We start from the raw sequence: 23,226 nt of genomic DNA on the forward strand, positions 1-23,226 counted from the left end.
GGGGGAGGAGCTTTGCTTGTAGGCTAGACGGTCTCCGACAGCCAGAACCCAAATACGGGACGCATTTGTTGATTTAGGTCGTACACAGCGAAAAGGTCACGTACCCAAAACTTCACGTTTCCAACAACGGACGCAAAAGTCCAGAGGGTCGTCGTCGCTGGATCTCGCCGTGGGAGGGGGAGGGAGCCCGCGTGCTGCCGGATCTCGCCGTGGGAGGGGGGGAGGGAGCCCGCCGCCACCGGATCTCGCCGTAGGAGAGGGGAGGGAGCCTGCCGCCACCGGATCTCACCATGGGAGAGGGGAGGGAGCCCGCCGCCGTCGGATCTCGCGCTGGGAGAGGGGAGGGAGCTCGCCGCCGCCGGATCTCGCCGTGGGAGCGTTGCCGGAGGAGGGACCGCCGGATGCTCGGTCAGAGGGAGGAGGAGGGGTCGTGCCTCGCCATGGGAGGGGGAGGGAGCCCGCGGTCGCCGGATCTCGCGCTGGGAGAGGGGAGGGAGCTCGCCGCCGCCGGATCTCGCCGTGGGAGCGCTACCGGAGGAGGGACCGCCGGATGTTGCTGCGGCTGGAGGGGAGGGAGCTCGCGTGCTGCTGCTGTGGCCAAGGCAAAGGGGCGGAGAGGAGACACAAAGGGACGGAGAGAGGACGCAAGTTTGCCTACCGTGTTGCCTCCAACGCAAAATGCCTTCCGTGTTTAGGTAGTGTGTTGGAGGGTGGTTTTTTACCGCAAAAACACTATGTACTACCATTTTGGAGATGAGTCACGGTTTGCCAACACTGTTGAAGACAGTCTTAGCGATGTCATTTTGCATGGTGCTTTGTACTTATTAGGCACGTCCTATCCCGGTGATTACAGTTTTGTATGATCGCACTTAGCTTGTTAAGCTCGCCATCTAGCTCCGGCTGGCTGAAACACTAGCTCAGCTTATTGAGAAAACGCAATGAGCCGAGACTGATATGTACGACCAACTTTGCTCCGAGTCTATACGTGTTTGAGCTCGAGCAAACTTGCACGTGTGGATAGTCCACAACTAAAGCCCGGTTCGTTTCGCTGAAATTTAGCTGACGCTGTGGCTTATGCTGATTTATTATGAAATGAAAATATTATTTCTTTGCTGAGAAATACTGCTAAAATAATATTGAAGAACAAGATGTAATTTATTTATCTTTTCTTTGGCATTATGTTACTTTTACCATGCTCATAGATTCCACGAGTACTATAAGTTTCTTCGGGATAATTATGTTTTCATGTACTTCCACCGTATCAAATCATAAGTCATTTTAAGAATTTTGGAGAGTCAGAGTATATCAAGTTTAACCAAAGTTATAGAAAAATTATAAGAATTTATGACATCAAATAGGTATCACTGTGAAAATATAATTAATAAAAAATCTAAAGATGCTTAGTTGGTATCATAAATATTATGATCTTATCCTATAAATTTTGTCAAACTTTAGATGTTTTGACTCTTCAAGAAATTTAAAATGATTTATAATTTGGGATGGATGGAGTAAAAGATACTGCCCCATTATAAATTATAAAGATATTTTGGTTTTTCTAAATACGTACAAATTTTGTTATGTGCTTAAATATACACTATGTCGAAATACATAATAAACATAATATATCTAGAAAAATTAAAACGTCTTATAACCTGGGATGAATGAAGTAGAAGATAACCTTAAAACAAGAAACGTATGATTTGTAAAGCAATGCATTAGTTTTAGAGCCTTCCGAACTTGTGTTCAACACTTTTTATCATATGCATGTGTATAGTACCATAAGGTTCATTATTTATGTGGGGGTCGGGGGTTAGCATTAGTGGCAAAGTTTCCATTTTCTGTGTGGATTAGCCTCCCTATATATAGTTTCCCTTTTTGAAAGCAATTACACTCCCTCCCTGCATTGGTCTAACATCTTTCGTTCCCATATCATGAATCCACTAGACGAACAAGGCCTAGAGAAAATCTGATAGCGATACTGTGCTCATCACGATTCATTGGTAATTCATTTTGTTGCGTCTCTCTCTCTCTCTCTCTCTCTCTCTCTCTCTCTCTCTCTATATATATATATATATATATATATATATATATATATATATATGGGAGAGGCTATTCAGTAGCCGGCTACAAAATAAGTTATTCTGTAGCCACCTCCATTTACTATAATTTTATATACTAATTTACCATAATATAAATACATATTTACGATAGTTGGGTTACTATAACACATGGGGATATTTATCATAATGTTATATTAAACCACTTAGTAAGGAGTTACTATAATCTCGTAAAATAACATAGTAATTATCGTAACTCAAAGTGGCTACAGAATAAGTTATTCTGTAGCCAGCTACAGGATAGTAGTTCTATATATATATATATATATATATATATATATATATATATATATATATATATATATATATATATATATATATATATATATATATATATAGAGAGAGAGAGAGAGAGTTAAATGCACCATAGATCCATTAACTTATGAGAAAGTTTCAGTTGAGTCCATCAACTTCCAAAGTGGTTTTTTAGGTCCATAAACTTTTAAAATGGTTCACTGCAGTCCATACCTATTTATTTAACCTTAAATTCAAAACACATTTGTAGAAAACCTCTTCCCACACGCATGCAGTGCATGTGTCGCCGGGTTTAGTGCTTTACTTGCTCATGCCTTCCTCCACGTACGACCATCTCGGCAGTGGGTGGGAACGCCGGCCACCTGCACATCAATCGGTGAGCGCGACGGCGGCCTCGTGCACGAGCGGCTGGGTGGCGTGCGCGACGCCCTCGGCCTCGCGCTCCACCTGCTCTCGGCACGCCTCCCGTGCGCCCGGCTGGGACATGCGCTTGACGAAGGCGGCGAAGCGGCGCCAGTTGTCGGGCTGGAACAGATCGGGCCCCATGCGCAGGTACGTGAACGCCACCATGCGGTCCTCGACAGCCCTGTCGGCGGCCGTGGCCACCACCTGGTCATGCGCCGTCTCGTCGTAGCGTGGCAGCGCGTTCTCCCCGGCCAGCCCGACACCGGCCTCCCGCGCCGCGGCGGCCACCTGCTGCGCCAGCACCTCGGGGCGGCACTAGGCTGCTCGTGGTCCCGCATCTCGACACACGTGAAGTTGAGCACGGCGCCGTGGCGCGCCAGCATGCGCGCAATGGGCGCGTACCCGTTGTGCTGCCGGGTGTTGTAGTACCCCGCCGTCAGCTCCGCCGCGTGGGACCGGGTGCCGTAGTGCCAGTGGATCCCGGCCACCTTCACCGAGATCTTCACGCCGGGGGACCCCGTGAACACGCCCGTCGCCGCCGACAGGATGCGCTCGCCGTGCTCCAGCAGCATCTGCGAGTACCAGCTCATGAAGAACTGCCCGTACTCCGTGCTCCACCCGCCCTCACGACGGAAGAAGCCCGTATCCTCCGCCCAGTCCTTGTAGCCGCCGGAGTCACCAGGACCCGCGTTGCCCCACTCCGGCTTGCCCACGGCCTCGGCAGCCGCCTTCAAGCTACTCAACATGTACTGCATGAATGCACATGGATATCGCAGCAGGTCAGTTACAAGCTCCGAGAGGGGTACAAAAAAAACGAACGAGCACGCATGCTGTACCCTGTCATAGCACTGGAACTCGCCGATGCCAGGGAAGGACCAGGTGCCGTTGCTCTCCGGGTAGGACTGGTAGCCCGACAGGACCCCGAAGACGCGTCCATGTCCAGCTCGCCATTTCCATCCGTCCCTCCGCCGGGAGCTCCAGCATGACGCCCTCCTTGCTGTGCAGAGCGCTGGAGGCCTTGCCGAGCTCGAGCGTGCGCTGGTCCGAGATGAGTGCCAGCTGCAGAGCGCGGCCAGGAACTGGAGCTCAGAGCAGTAGGACGCCATGGCGATCTCGGCGCCCTTGAAGCCGTAGTCCAGGCTCGGGTTGCGCCCTCCGGACAGGTTGGACGGCAGGCCGTTGTTGTAGAAGTCGTTCACGAGCTCCGAGAACTGCGCGAACATGAGCTTGCCGATCGCCGCGATGGCAAGCCTGGTGTTGTCCATCGACAAGCCGATGAGCGCGTACCTGTCCTGCTTCGGCTTCATCAGAGCTGATGAGCTTACCGTTCATCACCTCGCAGAACACAGCGGACATGACCTCGGCGAGGACGGCGAGGACGTTCGCCTCGAAGAGCACGATCGACGCCAGCCCAGAGCCGACGGCCGTGCCGTTCACCATGGCGAGCCCTTCCATGGGCTGCAGCTCGAAGAAGCCGTGCTGGATGCCGGCGATCTTGAACGCCTCCGCGGCGTCCACCTTCCTGCCGTCGGGTGCCACCGCCTTGGAGTTGGCCCGGCCGGTGACGAGTCCCGCGATGTAGGAGAGCGGGACCAGGTCGCCCGACGCGGTGATGGTGCGAACTGAATGAACTGAATGAACTGATCAATACCACCTCAAATATATAAGCTGAAACTCAATCTTCGGCTCCCTCAAACTATCAAACCAGCCCGATCCAGTGAAAGGTGTAGTAACAAAAATTGTAGAGCTAGAAGCGATCTACAAGTTTGTTTACATGACTTTGGGATTATTCGGTTTGGTTTGCAAACTACACCCTCAACTGGTACTTCGGCAACAACCGAGAGCGCCGTGAAGAGCTGCGTGCACGCCGGCAACACCAGCAGCGTGCTCGACCAGCACCGACCGCATCTTCTGCATCAGCGGGTAGTTGGCGCTGCAGGGGTCTACGCGAACACCACCTCGCGGTCGATCGCCGTGAGCAGGTCCTTCTCGCAGAACCGCGCGCTGTGGAGGCCCTCCGTGGCGCTGGTGCTCAGGGTCTTCTTGGCCACTGTCATCACGCAGCTCTTCACGGCGCTCTTCAGGTTCTCCTCCAGGTGGCGTAGGTCGACGGTCTGGCACAGCGCGATCAGGAACGTCGACGACATGAGCTTCAGCACGTCGACGGCCTCGGCGGCCAGATGCAGGGCTGCACCTTCACGCTCGGCCTCGGCGAGCCCAACCTCGCCGGCAAGCCCGTGCTCGAGTATGACCCGCACGAGCTGCACGCGCTGGAGCCCAGGCCAGCGCCGGAGCCATGCACGCACCTGCATGCGTGTGGGGAGGGGTTTTCTGCAAATGTGTTTTGAATTTAAGGTTAAATAAATAGGTATGGACTGCAGTGAACTATTTTAAAAGTTTATGGACCCAAAAGCCACTTTGGAAGTTGATGGACCCAACTGAAACTTCCTCATAAGTTAATGGATCTCTGGTGCATTTAACTCATATATATATATATATATATATATATATATATATATATATATATATATATATATATATATATATATATATATATATATATATATGGCCATGTCTTTTTTTTTCTTTTTGTCCTAAATGTTGTCCTATTTCTGCCATGGCAAAAAAAAAAGGCAAACGAAGAGGTTGCTTGTCGAATTGACGACCATGTGCCCGGTGGTGACATGGTGTGACAAAAGAAGAAAAGGCCACACCTGTGTTTGTGCCTATTCCAAAAGACGACAAATGATGCTTTTGTAGTGAATTGTTGTCTCTCGTGTTATTGTTAGCACTTGGTTCACCTCCTCTGATGCAAACAAGTTTAGGATTGATGAATGTGTTAGTTTTCTTTTACGAACCAATTCGAGAAAGTGCTAATTACACTAAATAGAGAGAAGAGCATGACAAACCCCCTAGCGACGATAATTGTACCAGTGTTAGGGGATTAGAGCTCTAAACTTCCTAGCATATGTAAGAATCCACATTCTACACTCTCAATATTTCACAAAGTGTGCTCAGCCAAGAGCTTCTTTGTTTCCAAGAATTTTTTGGTTTTGTTCATGTAAGTCTCCCGTGCAACCAACCAGACATGCTCTACTTTGGTTTGCTAGTATCAGAGGCGGAGGTAAGGGCGTGTTTGGCTGCCACCACAGCTGTTGTCGTGCCGCAAGCGCGACTGACAAAACGGTCGTCCAACGATTATTGGCATGCTGCGCCACGCGATTTGCACTACCAGCTGCGGCGCGCGCAAAAACTGCGCCAAACTACGGCGGCGACATTTGGCTCCCACGGCGCGTCGCACATTATGGACAAAACGACTGCGCCAATGATTATTGGCATGTTGCGGCGCGCGATTTGCACTACCGGCTGCGGCGCGTGCAAAAACTGCGGCGGCGGCATTTGGCTCCCACGGCGCGCCACACATTACGGACAAAACGGCCGCGCCAACGATTATTGGCATGCTGCGGCGCGCGATTTGCACTGCCGGCTGCGGCGCGTGCCAAAACTACGCCAAACTACGGCGGCGGCATTTGGCTCCCGCGGCGCGCCGCACATTACAGACAAAACGACCGCTCAACGATTATTGCGTTAAAATTGCGCCAAACTATGGCGGCGGCATTTGGCTCCCACGGCGTGGTTTGGAAGCCATCCTAACACGCCCTAAGTACGTAGCTATGGTTACACATATACCGTATATATAAACATTTGATTAAGTTTTTACATCCATAAGACAAACACGTACTACTTTTTTTTTAAATTTGCTCCGGCTTCTCCATCGCCGCTTACGATAAAACTGGGTGCAATGCATCTACTCTGCATCAATCGCTTTGGCTTGAGATTGGCGACGACACATGTGATTTGATCCGTTCTCTATTGAACTGCTGATGCTTTGGTGTACAGGCGTGCATCCGAGCGAGCAGCGGACGGCCAGGATTGGATTGCACGGCAGTTAAAACCCTAGCAACGCGGAGCGGAGGGGAAGAAAAGCCCCTTCCCGTGCTCGCTGTTTGTTGGCCTCCCGACCCGACGACGACTCTATCTGCTTCCTGCTGAGCTCAGGAAATCCCCTCCCGTCTCCCCCCGTCCCCCATTCCACCCGCCGCCGCCGGTCGCCGCGTCTGTCCAAGGTGAGCCTGCCCCTCCCTCCCCTCTCTCCTCCCCGCGTACCCTGGGCTGGCTGCCTCGCGAGGTCCGCGGTTTCTTTTGCTTCGTTTGCTAGGCTAGGGTAGGGTTGGCCCGCTGCTGATACGAGCGAGGTTCCGTCGATCCAGATGCATTGCTCGATTGCTTGGTACCGGTATCTCCGTTCGCCGTTGTGTTGGCTGCGCTTTCTCCCGTTGTTTCGTGGCCTAAACTAGAGTAGATTTATCCCTCCCGCAAGCACCGAGGGGCCGCTTGCTTGTGAGATTCGGTTTAGCAGCCCGCCCTGCCTGTCTCTGCCGTTTCGGTGTACTCAGGTGTGCGATTTGGAGATCGCTCCACTCGGTTTCTGGACTCGTGCCGTCTGGATTCGCCTGGTTGTGTTCTCGCCAGGGACATACTGTATGTGTGTGTGTGTGGCTCCTTCGACTCACCTGCTCACGGTTCGTGACTTTTTTTTTTGTCCTCACGCAGATGAATGTGGAGAAGCTCAAGAAGATGGCAGGCGCTGTGCGCACTGGAGGAAAGGGCAGCATGCGCAGGTGCGTCCTCTTCTTGCCTTCCGCGTGTGCTGCGGTGGTAGCACTTATTAGTGCTTCTACCTTCCATGTAGTTCTCGTACATTACTTGATCCAAGCCTACTCATCAATAAAAGCGTTTAGATTCGTCACATGGGAATGGCTCTGCTATATTTATCATCACAAGTATCTTGGTGTCGTTACAGTTCACATAGTTTTTGGTAACATACATAGAAAAAGACAATATTAAACTGTGTGTTTTTGTTAACAGATGATTGGAAAAAGGTAATATGAAACTGTGATTGTCGTTTTGTGCATGCTATTGTGCAAAACAGCAGATAGGCTGTATTGAGCTTTAATTTTTGCTAACTAGCATCTTTGCCATCCACATGTATACTGTTTTGCAAAAACGTTTTGCTCGTGCTATTGTGCAAAATTGCAATTAGGCTGTATGGAGCTTTAATTTTTGCTAAGTAGCATCTTTGCCATCCACATGTATACCGTTCTGCAAAAGACATAGATGCTGTCTTTTTCTGGCAAGTTGTGTGCCAACACATCCTGTTGTAGTTGTTCACATACCAATTGCAGATATCTAAGCACAAAGCCTTTTGTGTTTGTGATATGATCTGTTCATAGAGTTGCTTCTGGACCCATAGTCCCATGCTAACAATTCATGAGGGAAAAAATGCTGACAGGAAGAAGAAGGCAGTTCACAAGACCACAACCACCGATGACAAGCGGCTTCAGAGCACGTTGAAAAGAATCGGAGTGAACACTATTCCTGGTATTGAGGAGGTCAACATCTTCAAGGATGACGTTGTTATCCAATTTCAGAACCCTAAAGGTAAAATCTTGCCATGCGAATATGTTACCTCCGCAGATTATTGATTTCATCTAACATTGTCAATCTTTCTCTGTTACCTGCAGTGCAAGCATCCATTCCTGCAAATACATGGGTAGTCAGTGGAGCACCCCAGACAAAAAGTGAGTGGATCATTTACTTTCCAACCAACCTGTGCATGCCTGATCATTGCTCAAGTACCCTTTTTGTTTATGCAGTAGCACAGATACTTAGCTGATGCTTGATACATGGTTTGCTGCTTTTCTATCATGCATTCTTGGTTCTTATGTCTGTTGTTCACCCGTAGCCTCATAGGCAAATAGTACAACAACAACAACAACTTATCCTTTCAGTCCCAAGCAAGTTGGGGTAGGCTAGAGTTGAAACCCACCAAGAGCCCCAAGTCACGGTTCAGGCACATCAATAGCTGTTTTCCAAGTACTCCTATTCAAACATAGATCTCTAGGTATATCCCAAGCTTTCAAATCTCCTTTTATTGCCTCCCCCCCATGTCAATTTCGGTCTTCCTCTACCTCTCCTCACATCATAGGCAAATAGTATTTGTCGATATTCAATGGTTAAATGCTGGACCATGCTTACCTTTGTATCTTTAATTATTCTTGACATGCTGTAAATGCAAGGGTTGCAGCTAATTACTGATGGCATGAATTTGAATTACTTCTGTTCTCAAAATGCAACCGTGTTAGTTCCTTTTATATATTCTCCATGATCCTCGCAACATTAAATTAAATTATGTTGTATACAACCCTTTTTCTAAAGCAACCATGTTTGATGCAACTTGAGGCATAGATGATTTTGTTACTCCATTATAATTCCTCAACATGCTGTAACTGCTTTCTCTCCTTTTTTTTTTATATATAAGATAAGAAACTGGTTTCTCATTGGCTTTCTTATTTGAACAGGTCTGCAAGACCTTCTGCCATCAATTATCAACCAACTGGGTATGACACTTTTCACATTGTTTTGTCGATTGCACTCTGATTATTTGCCTTACTTCCTGAGAAACAACAATTGTTATTGCTTGCCTAACCTTAACTTCCTCTTCAGGCCCTGATAACCTGGACAACCTTAGGAGGCTTGCTGAGCATTTCCAGAAGCAGGTACCTGGTGCTGAAGCTGGCGCCGGTGCAGCTGCACAGGATGATGACGACGTGCCTGAGCTTGTCCCAGGAGAGACATTTGAGGAGGCTGCGGAAGAGAAGAAGGTGCCTGAACCTGAACCTGAACTGGAAGAGAAGAAAGAATCGTAATTTTGCTGTGTCTCACATCCATTGTTGTGAAGGGTCGTTGGTTTAAGTGTTTCCGTCAGCCATGCGAGAGACCTGCTCATCTATGAACTCTGACATGCCTCATTCGTCTACATGTGCTCCAGTTTTCAGTTTCTTACCTGGATTCTGGTCCCAACCTGACAGTCAGCATTCAGTTTTGCGTCAAGTGTGTTTCTGGTTCCAAAAGCATTACTGCAGTATAATTATGTTTTCTGAAGGCACTGTAGGCCAGGCCGGCATTTATTTTCCTCGAGCCAGAGTGAGTTTCGGCAAATGTTTGTTTTCTCGGCGTCCAGCTGCAGTTCCTTATACAGACCAAATTTTGCAAAAGCAAAAAGATAAAAAGATTTTTCAAGGCAGGCCAATAACTAGTGCCGGAAAAATTGGGCATGGCTTTTACCCTGCAGTTCTCTGATTGAATAGAAACTGGGGCGCTGTTGTTTGGGTAATGCTGAGCAAATATGAATTTGTAGCGTGCATCGCTATTGCTCCATTGCGTACCATTGCATAAGGGTGCAAGCGGGCCTCTCTGCAGACACCCAGCAGGCCGCCGCATCACCTGCCAGCAGGAATAGCAAGTTCTGCAGGAACCCGCGAGCTCCTGCTCTTCTAACAGCATGCTCCTGCTAGGCTTTGCGGTAAGACATGCAGAGTGCCGGGAAGAAGACTATCGAGCAATACAATAGCAGAGAGGATGTCATCGGCAAGGCCGCGCTTGATGGCAAATGACTACAGCTGGGCCGAGCCAGAGGGGACGGGATGGGACAGGAGACGGCAAGCCGCAAGAGATGATGCAGCACAACGCCCAGCGTGGACGTGGAGCCACCGTTCCCGCAGCGGTGACGAAGAGGAACGCCGCCAAGGTGGAGCGCATCGCGGTACAAGAACGATGAAATTGCAGGCTAAACGATGCAGGCGTAGTAGGTTCAGTGCTGCTTATACCCAGCAGGACTGATCTGCATAAAGCCCACATCACAAACGCAGATGCCTGCTAAAGCTATTTTTGCAGGTAGGCCTAGCAGGACAGCAGGCCGACCTGCGCCCCATTGCATCCCTACCATTGCACTATTTGGGAACAGCATGCTTTTGTTGCGATCTGGGCCAGTTTAGTTCCACCCTATTTTGCAAAAAATTTCAAGATTCTCCATCACACGCATATATAAAGTATTAAATATAAATAAAAAATAAAACTAATTACACAGTTTAGACAAAATCTACGAGACAAATCTTTTAAGCCTAATTAGACTATAATAGGACACTATTTACCAAATAACAACAAAATACTACAGTAACACTTTGCCAAAAATTTTGGCATCCAAACAAGCATCGTCTCGGTTGCCAAGCCAAACGAGATTGACAAACAGCCTTTGGCCGGGTAGTCAAACGGAAGTGGGACAAGACTTTGCATAATCTCCAGTCTCTTCATAAATACACTGGATTCAAGACCTACAACTAGTGCATGCAACATAAGCCTTTTGTCACAGCTGATGATTTTCCTGATCAGGATCATGATACAAAAATGGGCCTGCTCATCACACAGACCGACCGGTTGGCGTCACACGAAGGACCAGTTGACAAAGCAGAACGCCAGGCAGTGGACGTTGCTGTCCTGGCCGAGCACCTTCCACGCTACAGCTTGGTCGAAAGAAACATGGCGACCCATTCCTGACATGCACACGCCCGACGGCAGGTACGCGTAGCCCTAAAACAACAAAGACGAATGTTAGCTGTTGGGCACGTATGCACATCTCAGATTCAGTCTCAAGAATGGTTCTTTTGACTTCTAACCTGTTCCATTAGTTTTGAGATATCTGAGAATATTGCGTTCCTTCCTGACTCGTCGAAGATCTTGTCTAGCGTCAGGTCTTGCAGGGCAATAAGAGATGTTTCTAACATGTCAAGCCCTGCCTTGTTTGCAAACGTAAACATAGGTTTCTCCTGAAACAATAAAGGAGACCCCAGCATGATTATCAAAAACTATACACCTAATAAAATCACTAGTAGTATAGATGATTTTCACATGATAGCAAAAAAGTTATTCCAAAGCATTCATAGGAGGTGCAGCATGAGCTTAAGAAATACAGAAAAAGGTATACTGCATCAATCAGCAAGGAAGTAGGGTGCAGGCTCATATGCTCTCATGCATAATCCATATATAATTTATTATTATGCACAAAAGGCAGCACGGAAATTTTACTGCAAAAGCATTAACATGGGCGGAGGGATCTGCCTCTACTTTAGAAGTATGTTAAACTGATCGGAATATTGCACACTTGAGTAAAACTCTTCTGATACCTTAAAAGAGCAGCACAGAACAGCGTCTGGATGATGCCAGAGCATTTTCAACAATGCTTCACCAGCTTCATCTGATTGATTAAGTAATTCCACACCTAGATGGTAGCTGTATTGGGGCCCAAAAGAATAGCCATGAGATTACAATAAAAAAAAAAGAATCAAACCATTAAGGTGAGATATCAGAAACAGCACGGTAAGAAAATTACAAGTTCACTTACTGATAACTCTGGCAAACCCATCTAGCAAGTGTGGCAGCTTCAGGGAGGTCAGAAAGCATCCTCTGCCCAGCATTTAGACCAGATTGGGAGGGAGATATAGCCATTGACACTCTTTGCACAGCAGAAACAACACTACGAACATATTGACGGGCCATAGTTGCAACGCTGTCCTGAAGGTGCATCTCACAAGGGAATTGAAAGGCGATTGTCAGCACAGATCTCAAATTACAGTCATCTGGAGATGCATCCCCTGAGGCTTGGGGTGCAGCAGAACCCACATCAAGACTAGATGCCAAATCTAGCGTCCTACCAGAGGATACACCATCCTGCATGAGATATAATGGTCAAAAACTGCATTCGACAATACGTATTTTAGCAGCAGACAGCCAAATGATTAGGTAACAAATTATAGATAGCTAGAACAGAACGCAATATGTTTGTTAAAAATATCACAATCCTCCATACAGTAGGCCATGGCAGAAATGTGAGCGTTATTTCAGAAGGGTAAAAGTGCTGGAAAAAGAAACAAACATAAGTCCTGAATGTATGATAATATGGCTAACAAACTATCATTCTAAGTTTCTAACAGAATGTGAAGTGTCAGATGAACACTTATACTCTCGATCCAAATCAAGTGACATGTTAAGGATAATTATAAACATAATAGGCAAGGAAATGAAGCAGCTGCCCAAGCAAGGAAAAAAAAAGGAAAAGGTAATGTTGTTGGCAATGCTTAACTGTTTTCATATCAAGTGGTATGACACGAAAGCCAGAAGAAATCAATGGAGCATCATCCGGAAAATGCTCATCAATTGGTGCAAACACAAGCTGGAAGGAGGAACCCACAGATTTCTCATCTATTCCAGTGCAAAGCTGAAAATTAAAACAAAGGAATGATTAGCAATGCATGGTCTTAAAACGAATTGCTCAAGATACTCTCTTTTAGAACCTTGATCTATTTCTTTATTCAAGACCCCAATTAGTATCGCTAAACAGACATGTGCCTGTTGTTAAACCAAAATCAGTAGCCAGATCTCATCTCGTGTACAGTACAAGAGACAATTAACCAAATATCAACAAGCCTCATTTCTGAGCTTACAGGACAATTTTAATGTCAAAGAGCCTATAAGCGTAACTTTGAGAATCCACTACGTCGTAAGAGATATTGAATAACCATCCTGTTAATTAAAAGACATTGATCTTGCTACCTTTTGGTTCAGTGAGAGGCAATGCAGGACTTGAAAACAAAAGAATAGATGGAACTCAAATATTTACCTGGAGAAGGTGGATGTCCCTTGAAAGAAGAGCTTCATCATGAGTAAGAGGTTGCCCTTCAAGGCGGACAACTTCAAGAATCTGCGAATTATTCAGCAGTAAATGACAGTAATTATAAGTCACATGGTACACGGTACTCTAATATAACTAAGTCAACAGTGAGAACAGAGCTAATGATGGAAACAAAATCAATTACACAAAGACACAGGCTTTCCACCAAAATAACTGCACACATACCTCCTCGTTCTCCACTGTGTGAGCAAGTGGCATGATCATCTGCCCCCCCGAAAATCTCATGGGTCGCAACCCAGGAAGTGAGCACACACTGGCCTTCAGTGATGAAGCCAAAAATGCATCAATATTGTAATCGGCCCATTCAGATCTATGCCCCCTCAGAAATCGGACCAGTACTGCCGGTGGGACGCTCTAGAATATCAATAAAGGAACATGTTAAAAAAAGCATAGCATATGGGGAAGCTAGGTTCAGAAATCATGTTCAAAGCGTTTATACAGTAGCTTATTTTATTTTCAAACTGGGCTGGAGTTCTTCCAATCACCTTACAGGGGTGAAACTCAAAATTTCTAGTGTCGAATGTCCACCCACCGCTGCATTTATTTAAGCAGAATCTTCTTAACACTAATTGTGGTACAAGAACAACAACAACAACAACAAAGCCTTTAAGTCCCAAACAAGTTGGGGTAGGCTAGAGTTGAAACCCAGCAGAAGCAATCAAGGTTCAGGCACGTGAATAGCTGTTTTTCAAGCACTCCTATCTAAGACTAAGTCTTTGGGTATATTCCATCCTTTCAAGTCTCCTTTTATTGCCTCTACCCAAGTCAACTTTGGTCTTCCTCTGCCTCTCTTCACGTTACTATCCTGGCTTAGGATTCCACTACGCACTGGTGCCTCTGGAGGTCTCCGTTGGACATGTCCAAACCATCTCAACCGGTGTTGGACAAGCTTTTCTTCAATTGGTGCTACCCCTAATCTATCACATATATCATCGTTCCGAACTCGATCCCTTCTTGTATGACCGCAAATCCAACGCAACATACGCATTTCCACGACACTTATCTGTTGAACATGTCGTCTTTTCGTAGGCCAACATTCTGCACCATACAACATAACAGGTCTAATCGCCGTCCTATAAAACTTGCCTTTTAGCTTCTGTGGTACCCTTTTGTCACATAGGACACCAGATGCTTGGCGCCACTTCATCCACCCTGCTTTGATTCTATGGCTAACATCTTCATCAATATCCCCGTCTCTCTATAGCATTGATCCTAAATATCAAAAGTAATTGTGGTACAAGATCCAAGACAAAATTCAGAAGTTACTATAGCTCTAAATGCATAGATGGTACCAGAAATAAAGTGCACAGCCAGAAATGTATTCACTAAAGTGCAAATCAAACAAGGATGATATAATGTTTTTGATTAAGAGGTACAATGTAATTTTTTTCTCGAAAATGCAGGAGAGCTGCCCTTCATTGTATTAAGAAGAAGAAAGTAGGGCAAGAGCCCTGTTACAACTCACACCACACACCCACTGCAATTCATTTGTTTACTTGTAACAAAACTCTGCAATTCATTTGTTTACTTGTGCACGATGCAATATGCAACGGTTCCTGCTTTCACACTTTATTTCTAAATATAAAATATGAAAAGACTGTACAAGTAATGCCTTCACACAAATAATGATCACCCTTACCTGCAGTAACATGGATGCCTTCGCACAAATAATGCCTCCAGGGGCTCCAAATGTAATCCCAGCATTGCTGTTATTCCTAATTTTCTTGGTTGAGTTGCAAGCAACAACAACGTCTTCAATGCCATCTCCCCCCATTACAGACCAGCCATCATCATTGAAACCGCTAATGGCATCATTAAACCCCCTAATGGAAGAACAAGAATTTTTTATGTTTTAAACTAGATAACAAAATGTACATGAGAGTTGGGGTTAAAGTTCAATAAAAAAAATACCTGCTTAGTCTTTGACTAAAGGTCCGTAGGACTGCAGGTTGCCTTCCCAAGGCGTACACTACTTCTCCACTTGTTTCTTGAGCAATTTGTCTAAGGTGGCGCAGTGCCTGGATACAGAGAGCAGCTAGCATGAAATATAGTGCTAAGAATGAACTACTCAAACACGTCTGCAGAACTAAATGCAACCAAGTTACAGCCAGTCATTACTTTGAACATATAACACACATTTTCATTCATGAATAAATAGAAACTGATTATCAGTGACCTTATTAAAGAAATCTAAAGTTTTAAACTAAAAAAAACCATAGGGGCAAAAAAATAAGCACGTACCACAGTAGTCATTTTCTGAGCAACTACTCTAGAAGACTCATACAGCGGTCGAAGCACTTCAGGAACGCTCCATGCCTGAAAGATGAAACCCAATACAGCCATTAATGGACAACATACAGACTAACAGCATCAAAAGATTAAAAAAAAAAAAGTGGGAACCAGACCTCGAGATCTAGATGGTCCACTATATGCACAATCGAACCTCCACCTTCGCATGGGCGAACTAAATACCCACTTGGAAGCATCTCAGCCCTAACAAATTGCTGTGCAGAGGCTGTATTTGGACCGCCTCCAGAACCACTCAAGGATCTCTCACAGACCTTGAAGATGGAGGAAGGTTAGCAAATACTAGTGCCCTGGTTCCTCTGTTATCAAGATAAAAGCAATAAGACTGCAGTTCAGATCACATACCACAAGGCTACCATCTTCCATTGTTGTCGTGTATCGTAACGTCCAAAAATCACGTGCAGGGACTAAAGTTGTTGGGGCATACATCTGCAGGAACATGCAAATATTACCATCCACATAATGAGTCATGCAGTTCACCAGAAATGCTGAAGAAACACCACCAATGAAGCAAAATAAAATTGCCCACCTGCATGTAGATAAGTTCAACTGTTCCCCCACTTCCAGCTGGAAACATTGTAAACACTTCAAGACTTCGACAATCACGGAACCAAGAGGGACGATCTTTCAAGATCTCTATGACCTGCATAACACAGCTATATCAGGATCACATAACTTCTTGAAAGTAAATGCTAAAATTTGTATCAATGATTGATAGGCAAAATATGAAAATATCCAAGGGCCTTTGTAAGATAATATAAATGACCCATGAGTTTGTTCGAGATTGCTCAGATGTAAGGAGGTATGTCATAAATAATTAGATATATAAAAGAGTCTAATCATATCCAGAAGTTACACAATCACTTGCAAATGTACAGACTAGAACAAAGAAAACGAGAGGGATATTCTTAAAGGTAGCACAAGGTCCCAATCAATTTAAATACTTACTTTTGTTGGTTCTAGATTCACCAAACCACAGGCGCGGGCAGCAACGCCACGGCAACCATGCGAAATGGCCACGATACCAACCGAATCCGGACCAGGCTAATCAGAAAACAGAATTTAGTTAGCACCTAGTACTTATCTGAGAGAAAAATTTAACTTAAGCCAAAGAACGAGAATTGAGAGTTGACATATAACCTTCATCCCAGGCATCTGGACCCAATCAATAGCTGTCCCAGTAGCCTTTGAGAGGAACTCTGTGAAGGTCTCCTCTGCAATCGCAAGGAGTCTGAAACGAGAATTGAAATGGCACTATGATTAGGACAGTCTTGAAATGGCAAGGTTACGCAACAAGAATCCTTCTCCAGATGGCCACAACGAACGATTCACTTACCCAGAAGGGTTACTTGCATCCCTTATAGGGTTTGGAGGGGTAGTGACATTTGATTCACAGCTTGTATCATTGGCCAATGAAGTCTGTACCCAATCAATAGATGATATCAGGACATTGCAGGGATAGAATACTATGGTAGGTATTATGGTATACCAGGGGTCAATATTAAATAGATTCAACACAACCATCACATGGACAACAGGTTTCAGTGGGTGCTGCATGCACCAGGCCCAAATAACAGCATAACGTGGACTTAACATCTCATTGGCATAAATTTGCTGGCACTATCAACTTTTGAAAGTCATCCAATGCTAGTACAGTACAACACTAATAAGGTACAAAATACTGCAGGAAACTGGACTCCACTTCACAGACATGGTACAAATACGGCATCGGCAAATGACTTTTAGAAATAGCATGACTTGTAAGGAACAAGGCCAGCACATTGATTGAAGACTTACATTCTGCAGCTGCTGCCGCATGTGCGCATTTTCATGAACCAACTGAGAAACTTGCTTCTGAAGACGCTCATTCTCTTCCATAAGAAGCTTGTTCATTGCCGTCAGCTTTCTGTTCACAGCTTGAAGCCGCGATGACTCCTTCCGCTGCTTATCGCGGCACCTACAGAAGGGACAGGCACATTAATCCAAACGTGAAACACATTCTCCACTAGAACTAGCGGGTTGTGGCTCGATTTGGTTACCTTCGGTTCTGGAACCAGACCTTGATCTGCTTTGGCTCAATGTTGGAGAGTATAGGACACTCGCGCAGCAGTTGCTGCCGCCGTGAGGAGCTTGGCTTGGGGCAATCTATGTAGAGCCGCTCGAGCATCTCAACTTGCTCCGGGGTGTAGCGCACGTATTTCCCCGAGTCCATCCCGGGAACCTTATCAAATCCTCCGCTGTCACTGCTTCCCCCTCGCATCGCCACCGCGGCAGCCATTGCTCCCTTGTTCCCTCAGCAACGCAAAATCGTAGCCACACAAATCTCGTCGCCCTCTCTCCGCCTTCAACTGCGGCCCTTAGCTCCCCGCTCGCGCTTCAACTCCCAGCTCGCGAAGATCCCTGGGAGGCAAAGGAAATGGAGGGCTGCAATGAGCTACGGCACCGAATTTTTGCTACGACAGCCCTGGGCATCAAAACTTCACTGCAAAGGTACAAATGCCGGGGGTCGAGACTCGAGATGCACACAGCAAAATTGTGCAGGTTGAGCTGATAAAATCGTGGGAACGACTTCCGAGAACAGGTGGGAGGGGGTATTGGCCAAAACAAACAAGACGAAATTCTACCAAAACGATTCCGGGAAATGGCAGACACCTGAAGCGATCAAATCGGCAGCATCAGTGGACACGCGCAGACACCAAACGCGGGACAGATCCACAAAGCACAGGCAGGGCGAGAGAAGACCTTTGCGTGCAAAAGCAAGCGGGAAGCAAAGATAGGTAGGTATGGAGCTAGATCCTAGAGCGCGGAGCTCTGACCTGCGTTGGTGGGAAGCAAACGCGCGGCGAGGCCGACCGACCGACCGTGAGAGGCAGGCCCCCTCGACGAGGAACGGCGCGGCGAGGACGGTGGAGCAGACGCGCAGGCGCACGACGCAGCGAGTGGACAGCCTCCTCACAGCCTGCCCGAGCCCGAGCCGCCTCCCGCGGCGCCTCGCATGCGCATCGATCGCCGGAGGCGCTTGACGGTTGGGTGGATCGGATCAGGCGACGACGGCAGCGGACGCCAGCGCGACGGCCACCGCAGGAGAGCAAGCAGGCACCTACTCCGGGCTCCGGCGCGCGGTGCTAGCTAGGGTTCGCGGGTGCGGTTGTGACGTCGTGATTGATTGAGAGTTTGAGGGGGGGAGGGCAGGAGGGCGTAGGGGATGGGGAAAGGTGACAGCCTTAAAGCGGAGACAGAGACGTGGAACAGCGGCAGCAGCAGCAGTAGGCAGTGTGCACAGTCGCAGCTCGCAACGGAGGTGAAGAAGAGGGGAGGGAGAGACGGTGGTGGTCAGGGCTGGCTGAGGCTCGCTCGCAGTAGCAGTGGCCTGGCAAGCACTACTGCCGAAGCAGCCGGCCTACTGTATATACGATACGAGCGGTCGGAGTCGGACGGGAGGAGAGAGACGATGGCCGCGCCGTGCGCCCGGGCCGGATGAGTTGGCCTGGCCGCGCAACGGGACGCGGAGGCGGTGCACGCGGTGCAGTGCACCGGCGGGGTGGGGCGCGTGATTGCGCTACGCTTTCCCGGCTGATTGAATTGAAGCGCGCGGGGGCCCACGTCGCGGGGACGGGGACACGGTGGGGCCGTGGGGGTCCGCCAGGGCGTACGAGAGGCCCGGTCTACGTGGGGTGGGCGGATCGGCTGGCCGGGTGGGAGGGGGAGCGCGCGGGCCCCGCGCGGCCGGGCAGCGGACGCGCGCATCGAGGAGCGCGCGGGTGGGGGGGGGGGGGGGGGGGGGGGGGGGCCGCGCTCAAATCAGCGGCGGAATGACGGGGCTGCCCCTGCTCGCCGTCGCGGGCCGCCGCGTGGGCGCAGCGTTCCAGCGCCGAGCCGTGGTCCCGCGAGCGCCGTTCGTTCGTCGGTGGCGAGTGGGCCTGGACCCGGTGCACGGCGGTGGCGTCGCAGGTAAACGACGACGGCCCTCCTCCTGTCCTGCACGGGGCGGGCTCGGCCGTACCCGTACGGTCCCCCGTTCCGTTCCGGCGCCTGTGGGGCCCGCCCGGGAGTGCGGAGCCGGCACGCGCGCTGCGGGCTTGACAGCCTCTGGCCAGTAAAAAAAAAGGGAAAGCCTGGCCCTGCCCGCCTGGCGTCGCTTTTTTACGGTTTGCCCTCGCTTGCTCCCAAATGGCGCCTTTTACTGCAGCTGCCTTTTCCCCGTTCACGGCAGCGTGCACCGTGCGCTGTAAAAAAGAAAGAAAGAAAGAAAAGGAGCTGCTACAGTTTGAACTGGACTACAGTGTCGTTCTGCAAAAAAAATTTCCAAAAAATGCTACACTATCTATCACATCAAATCTTGCGATACGTGCATGGAGTATTAAACGTAGACGAAAAAAACTAATTGCACAGTTTGGTTGAAAATCGCGAGACGAACGTTTTGAGCCTAATTAGTTCATGATTGAATACTAATTTCCAAATAAAAACGAAAGTGCTATAGTAGCCAAATTCTCAAAATTCACCCAACTAAACATAGCCTAAGACCTCGTTCGTTTTGGCCCGGAACGCGGCCTGATCCGCCCGGATTGACATGGCCCGGTTCGAAGTCAGGTCGGGCTAGGATTGATCGTTCGGTTAAATACGGCCCAGAAAAGAAACGGGCCAGGTTTGGCCATTCCGCTCCCTCCACGGCCCGGAACAAAGCCACACCTCCTACCCTCCGGATCGGATCCTGGAGGGAGGCGGCGTGAGGTACGACGCGACGCGAGAACCAGAGGTGAGGCGACCACGAGCTCCCGCGGCGGAGGCGACGGCGGGGCGGGGCGGCGCGAGGCGACGGCGACGGCGACAACGACGCCATCGACTCCAGGCGTACATCCTTCCCCTTCCTCGCCCTTCTCGCCGCTGATCCCCTCGCTCTCCCCTTCGTCCGGACATGTATTTTAGGGTTCTTGATTTGGTTCTTGCGCGTCTCTTCTTGGATCCGGAGTATTTGGGATATTTGGGTGCCGTTCGGGATACACGAGGAGGCCAGGACGTGAGGAGTAGAGCTCGTGTTGAAGATGTCCGCCTGCAGCGATGAGATGCTTCTCCCGAAGGAGTCGTCGAACAACTAGTGGTCCATGCTAGCTAGCTGCCGCTTTGTGTGTGTTCTTAGTAGATCTCAGGAGATGAAATTAAAGAGGAATCCCTATGAGGCCACGCTGACATTATTATTCTTTGAGCACCAGCCTAGATGTTTTCTTTTCCATTTGTGCGGCAATACTGTTTTAATTTGGATACATACATGATAGTATAAGATTGATAGTGGAGTACTGTACTTGTAAAGGTTATAGGCACGGATGATGTAAACCATCAATTGATGACTGCCAAACTAATACTCCAAACTGAATACTACTCCTAGTAGCTTGGGTACAGTACTGGTAGTAGCAGCATCTCGTCACTTTCAGAACAGGTTCAAGTGTGTAGGACGGCTCATGTGTGCTACATCCTTGTCTGCCAACAGTCGCTGGATTTCATCAGCTAGCGATAGCACCATGTGGAGCATAATCCTCTTGCCACAGAATGCTTTCTGAAGAAATTCACACTGCAAGTTCTGAGTACTAAATTTTTAATTTTCTCTTGCTTAATATTTTTATTTTCCTTCTATCAGCTAGTTGCAATTTGTAACTGGAATTGGATGCCTTGTCCTCAACTTGAATTGAATGTTACCAAACCATGGCCATGCTTTGATACTGGTGCTGGAATCTGGCACAATATGATGACCTATAGATTTTTTTGGAGCAGTAGGCATGCTTTTCAAATTTTTCATGGTTCCTGCAGTGCATGTGAAGTGACACTGAAAACGGACAGTAAATAATTCGTAAAGTACTAAAGTGTCAATGTCTTGATTTGCCAAATAATTCTATATTATTATCTAGATGATGTCTTGATTTATCAAATAGCTTCTTGTTACTTGTAGATCTCTCCGGCCCCATTTAGAGTTGGGGAAGGTGAACCTCCGCCTTCTTAGGATCCGGTACCAACTCCAAAAGATACTCCAAAAGCTTCTATATGACTATAAGTTTATATATGCTTCTATAAGACGACTATAATCTTTATTACAGCTTCTATATGACATGGTCAATAATATAACTTCTATATGACATGGTTAATAATATTTAGCTTCTATATGACTATAAAATTGTATGCTTCAGCCTTCAGTCCTACAATGCGTCTCTCACTACGAGATCGTATTAGAAAGAGGAGGGAGGAAGAAGACGATGACATGATGCTATTTATTTTCCCTGCCTTATATCTTATGAGTTCTGCTAGAGGAGGGGAAAAGAAGAAATGTCATACTTCAGAAGAAACAGGCGAGGTTAAAGTTCGTAGACTCCTCGAGGGACATGTCAAGAATTGTCAAGTTGCATTTAGGATGGAACCACGCATCTTTAGAGAATTAGCAAATTATCTTAGAAGCAAAAGGCTTGTTGTTGATACTAGGATAACTGTGGAGGAGAAGTTGGGTTTCTTCCTATACATGTTAAGTCACAATGCCTCGTATGAGGATCTCCAAGTGTTCTTTGGGAATAGCAATGACACCTTCCATCATCACATCAACCACTTCTTCAAGGTGGTCATTCCTGCACTCTCTCGCTGTTACCTTCAAGCTCCTGATCCTAATCAAGTGCATAAAAAATCCAAGACAATCCTAGATTCTATCCATTTTTCAAGAATTGTCTAGGTGCCATTGATGGAACTCATATTCCTATTTCCATAGCCTCTGAGAAAGCTTCTCCTTTTAGAAATAGGAAGGGCACACTAAGCATTAATGTGATGGTGGCATGTGATTTCGATCTCAACTTCACTTTCATTTCTAGTGGATGGGAGGGATCAGCTACAGATTATAGAGTGCTACGATCAGCTAAGAGCAAGGGCTTCCAAGTACCTCTAGGCAAATTCTATCTAGTTGATGGAGGGTATGCAAATACTCCATCTTTTCTTGCTCCATATCGGGGAGTTCGATACCATTTGAAAGAATTTGGGGCTAGACATCGAAGGCCGCAGAACCCAAAGGAGCTCTTTAACCACTGTCACGCACTACTGAGGAACCATGTGGAAAGGGCTTTGGGGGTGCTTAAGAAGCGCTTCCCCATTCTGAAAGTTGCCACATTCCACATGTTGGAAAATCAAGTAAAGATACCTATAGCTGCTTCCATCTTCCATAATCTGATCCGATTACTTCATGGAGATGAGGAATGGTTAGATCATCAGCCGGATAATATCCCTCCAAGAAACTTTGTTGCTGTACCAAGTGGTAATCAAATGAATAACCTAAATGTGGGTTCAGTACAAGGCAACGCTTTAAGAGACACCATCGCCCAAGAAATGTGAGTTCAGTACCAGCAACATTTAAATTAATCTTTGAATAGGCTGTAATAAGTTAATAAGCTTGTAATAAGCATGGATTGTAATTAAGCAGAGACTTCTTTTTAGTCTTTGAATAGGTTGTAATAAGCTTTTATCATGAAT

The 23,226-nt window shown here is 47.3% G+C and overlaps 2 protein-coding genes and 2 pseudogenes across 2 annotated transcripts; 2 read left to right on the plus strand and 2 right to left on the minus strand.

The window, feature by feature from the left end:
- Nucleotides 1–2,741: 2,741 nt before the first annotated feature.
- Nucleotides 2,742–3,677, minus strand: LOC136540796 (beta-amylase 2, chloroplastic-like; annotated as a pseudogene).
- Nucleotides 3,678–6,752: 3,075 nt separating this feature from the next.
- Nucleotides 6,753–9,731, plus strand: LOC136540797 (basic transcription factor 3-like). The gene is made up of 6 exons (XM_066532818.1): nt 6,753–6,904; nt 7,392–7,459; nt 8,131–8,279; nt 8,363–8,419; nt 9,200–9,238; nt 9,345–9,731. The coding sequence occupies exons 2-6, from the start codon at nt 7,392–7,394 to the stop codon at nt 9,545–9,547; spliced, it is 516 nt and encodes a 171-aa protein (XP_066388915.1). The 5' UTR covers nt 6,753–6,904; the 3' UTR covers nt 9,548–9,731.
- A 1,210-nt stretch (nt 9,732–10,941) lies between these two features.
- LOC136535827 (homeobox-leucine zipper protein HOX10-like) lies at nt 10,942–19,188 on the minus strand. The gene is made up of 19 exons (XM_066528236.1): nt 18,549–19,188; nt 17,772–18,132; nt 17,530–17,689; nt 17,069–17,151; nt 16,873–16,963; nt 16,681–16,776; nt 16,262–16,375; nt 16,078–16,161; nt 15,831–15,986; nt 15,667–15,741; nt 15,337–15,443; nt 15,065–15,248; nt 13,591–13,779; nt 13,354–13,434; nt 12,817–12,951; nt 12,079–12,404; nt 11,861–11,966; nt 11,354–11,503; nt 10,942–11,267 (listed from the first exon to the last, which is right to left on the minus strand). The coding sequence occupies exons 2-19, from the start codon at nt 18,008–18,010 to the stop codon at nt 11,121–11,123; spliced, it is 2,523 nt and encodes an 840-aa protein (XP_066384333.1). The 5' UTR covers nt 18,011–18,132; nt 18,549–19,188; the 3' UTR covers nt 10,942–11,120.
- Nucleotides 19,189–21,922: 2,734 nt separating this feature from the next.
- On the plus strand, nt 21,923–23,115 carry LOC136540798 (uncharacterized; annotated as a pseudogene).
- Nucleotides 23,116–23,226: the final 111 nt, after the last annotated feature.

This window comes from Miscanthus floridulus, chromosome 2 (genome assembly GCF_019320115.1).
Source record: "Miscanthus floridulus cultivar M001 chromosome 2, ASM1932011v1, whole genome shotgun sequence".
Taxonomy (NCBI): domain Eukaryota; kingdom Viridiplantae; phylum Streptophyta; class Magnoliopsida; order Poales; family Poaceae; genus Miscanthus; species Miscanthus floridulus.

Bases quoted from the DNA above. Each gene is read 5' to 3' on its own strand.
- LOC136540797 (XM_066532818.1), top strand. From the start codon at position 7,392: ATGAATGTGGAGAAGCTCAAGAAGATGGCAGGCGCTGTGCGCACTGGA. The intron at 7,460-8,130 runs GTGCGTCCTCTT...AAATGCTGACAG, and splicing joins GGAAAGGGCAGCATGCGCAG to GAAGAAGAAGGCAGTTCACA. The intron at 9,239-9,344 runs GTATGACACTTT...CTTCCTCTTCAG, and splicing joins ATCAATTATCAACCAACTGG to GCCCTGATAACCTGGACAAC.
- LOC136535827 (XM_066528236.1), bottom strand. From the start codon at position 18,010: ATGGCTGCCGCGGTGGCGATGCGAGGGGGAAGCAGTGACAGCGGAGGA. The intron at 16,777-16,872 runs GTTATATGTCAA...TTTTCTGATTAG, and splicing joins TCCAGATGCCTGGGATGAAG to CCTGGTCCGGATTCGGTTGG. The intron at 13,435-13,590 runs GTATGTGTGCAG...AATAATTCGCAG, and splicing joins ACACAGTGGAGAACGAGGAG to ATTCTTGAAGTTGTCCGCCT.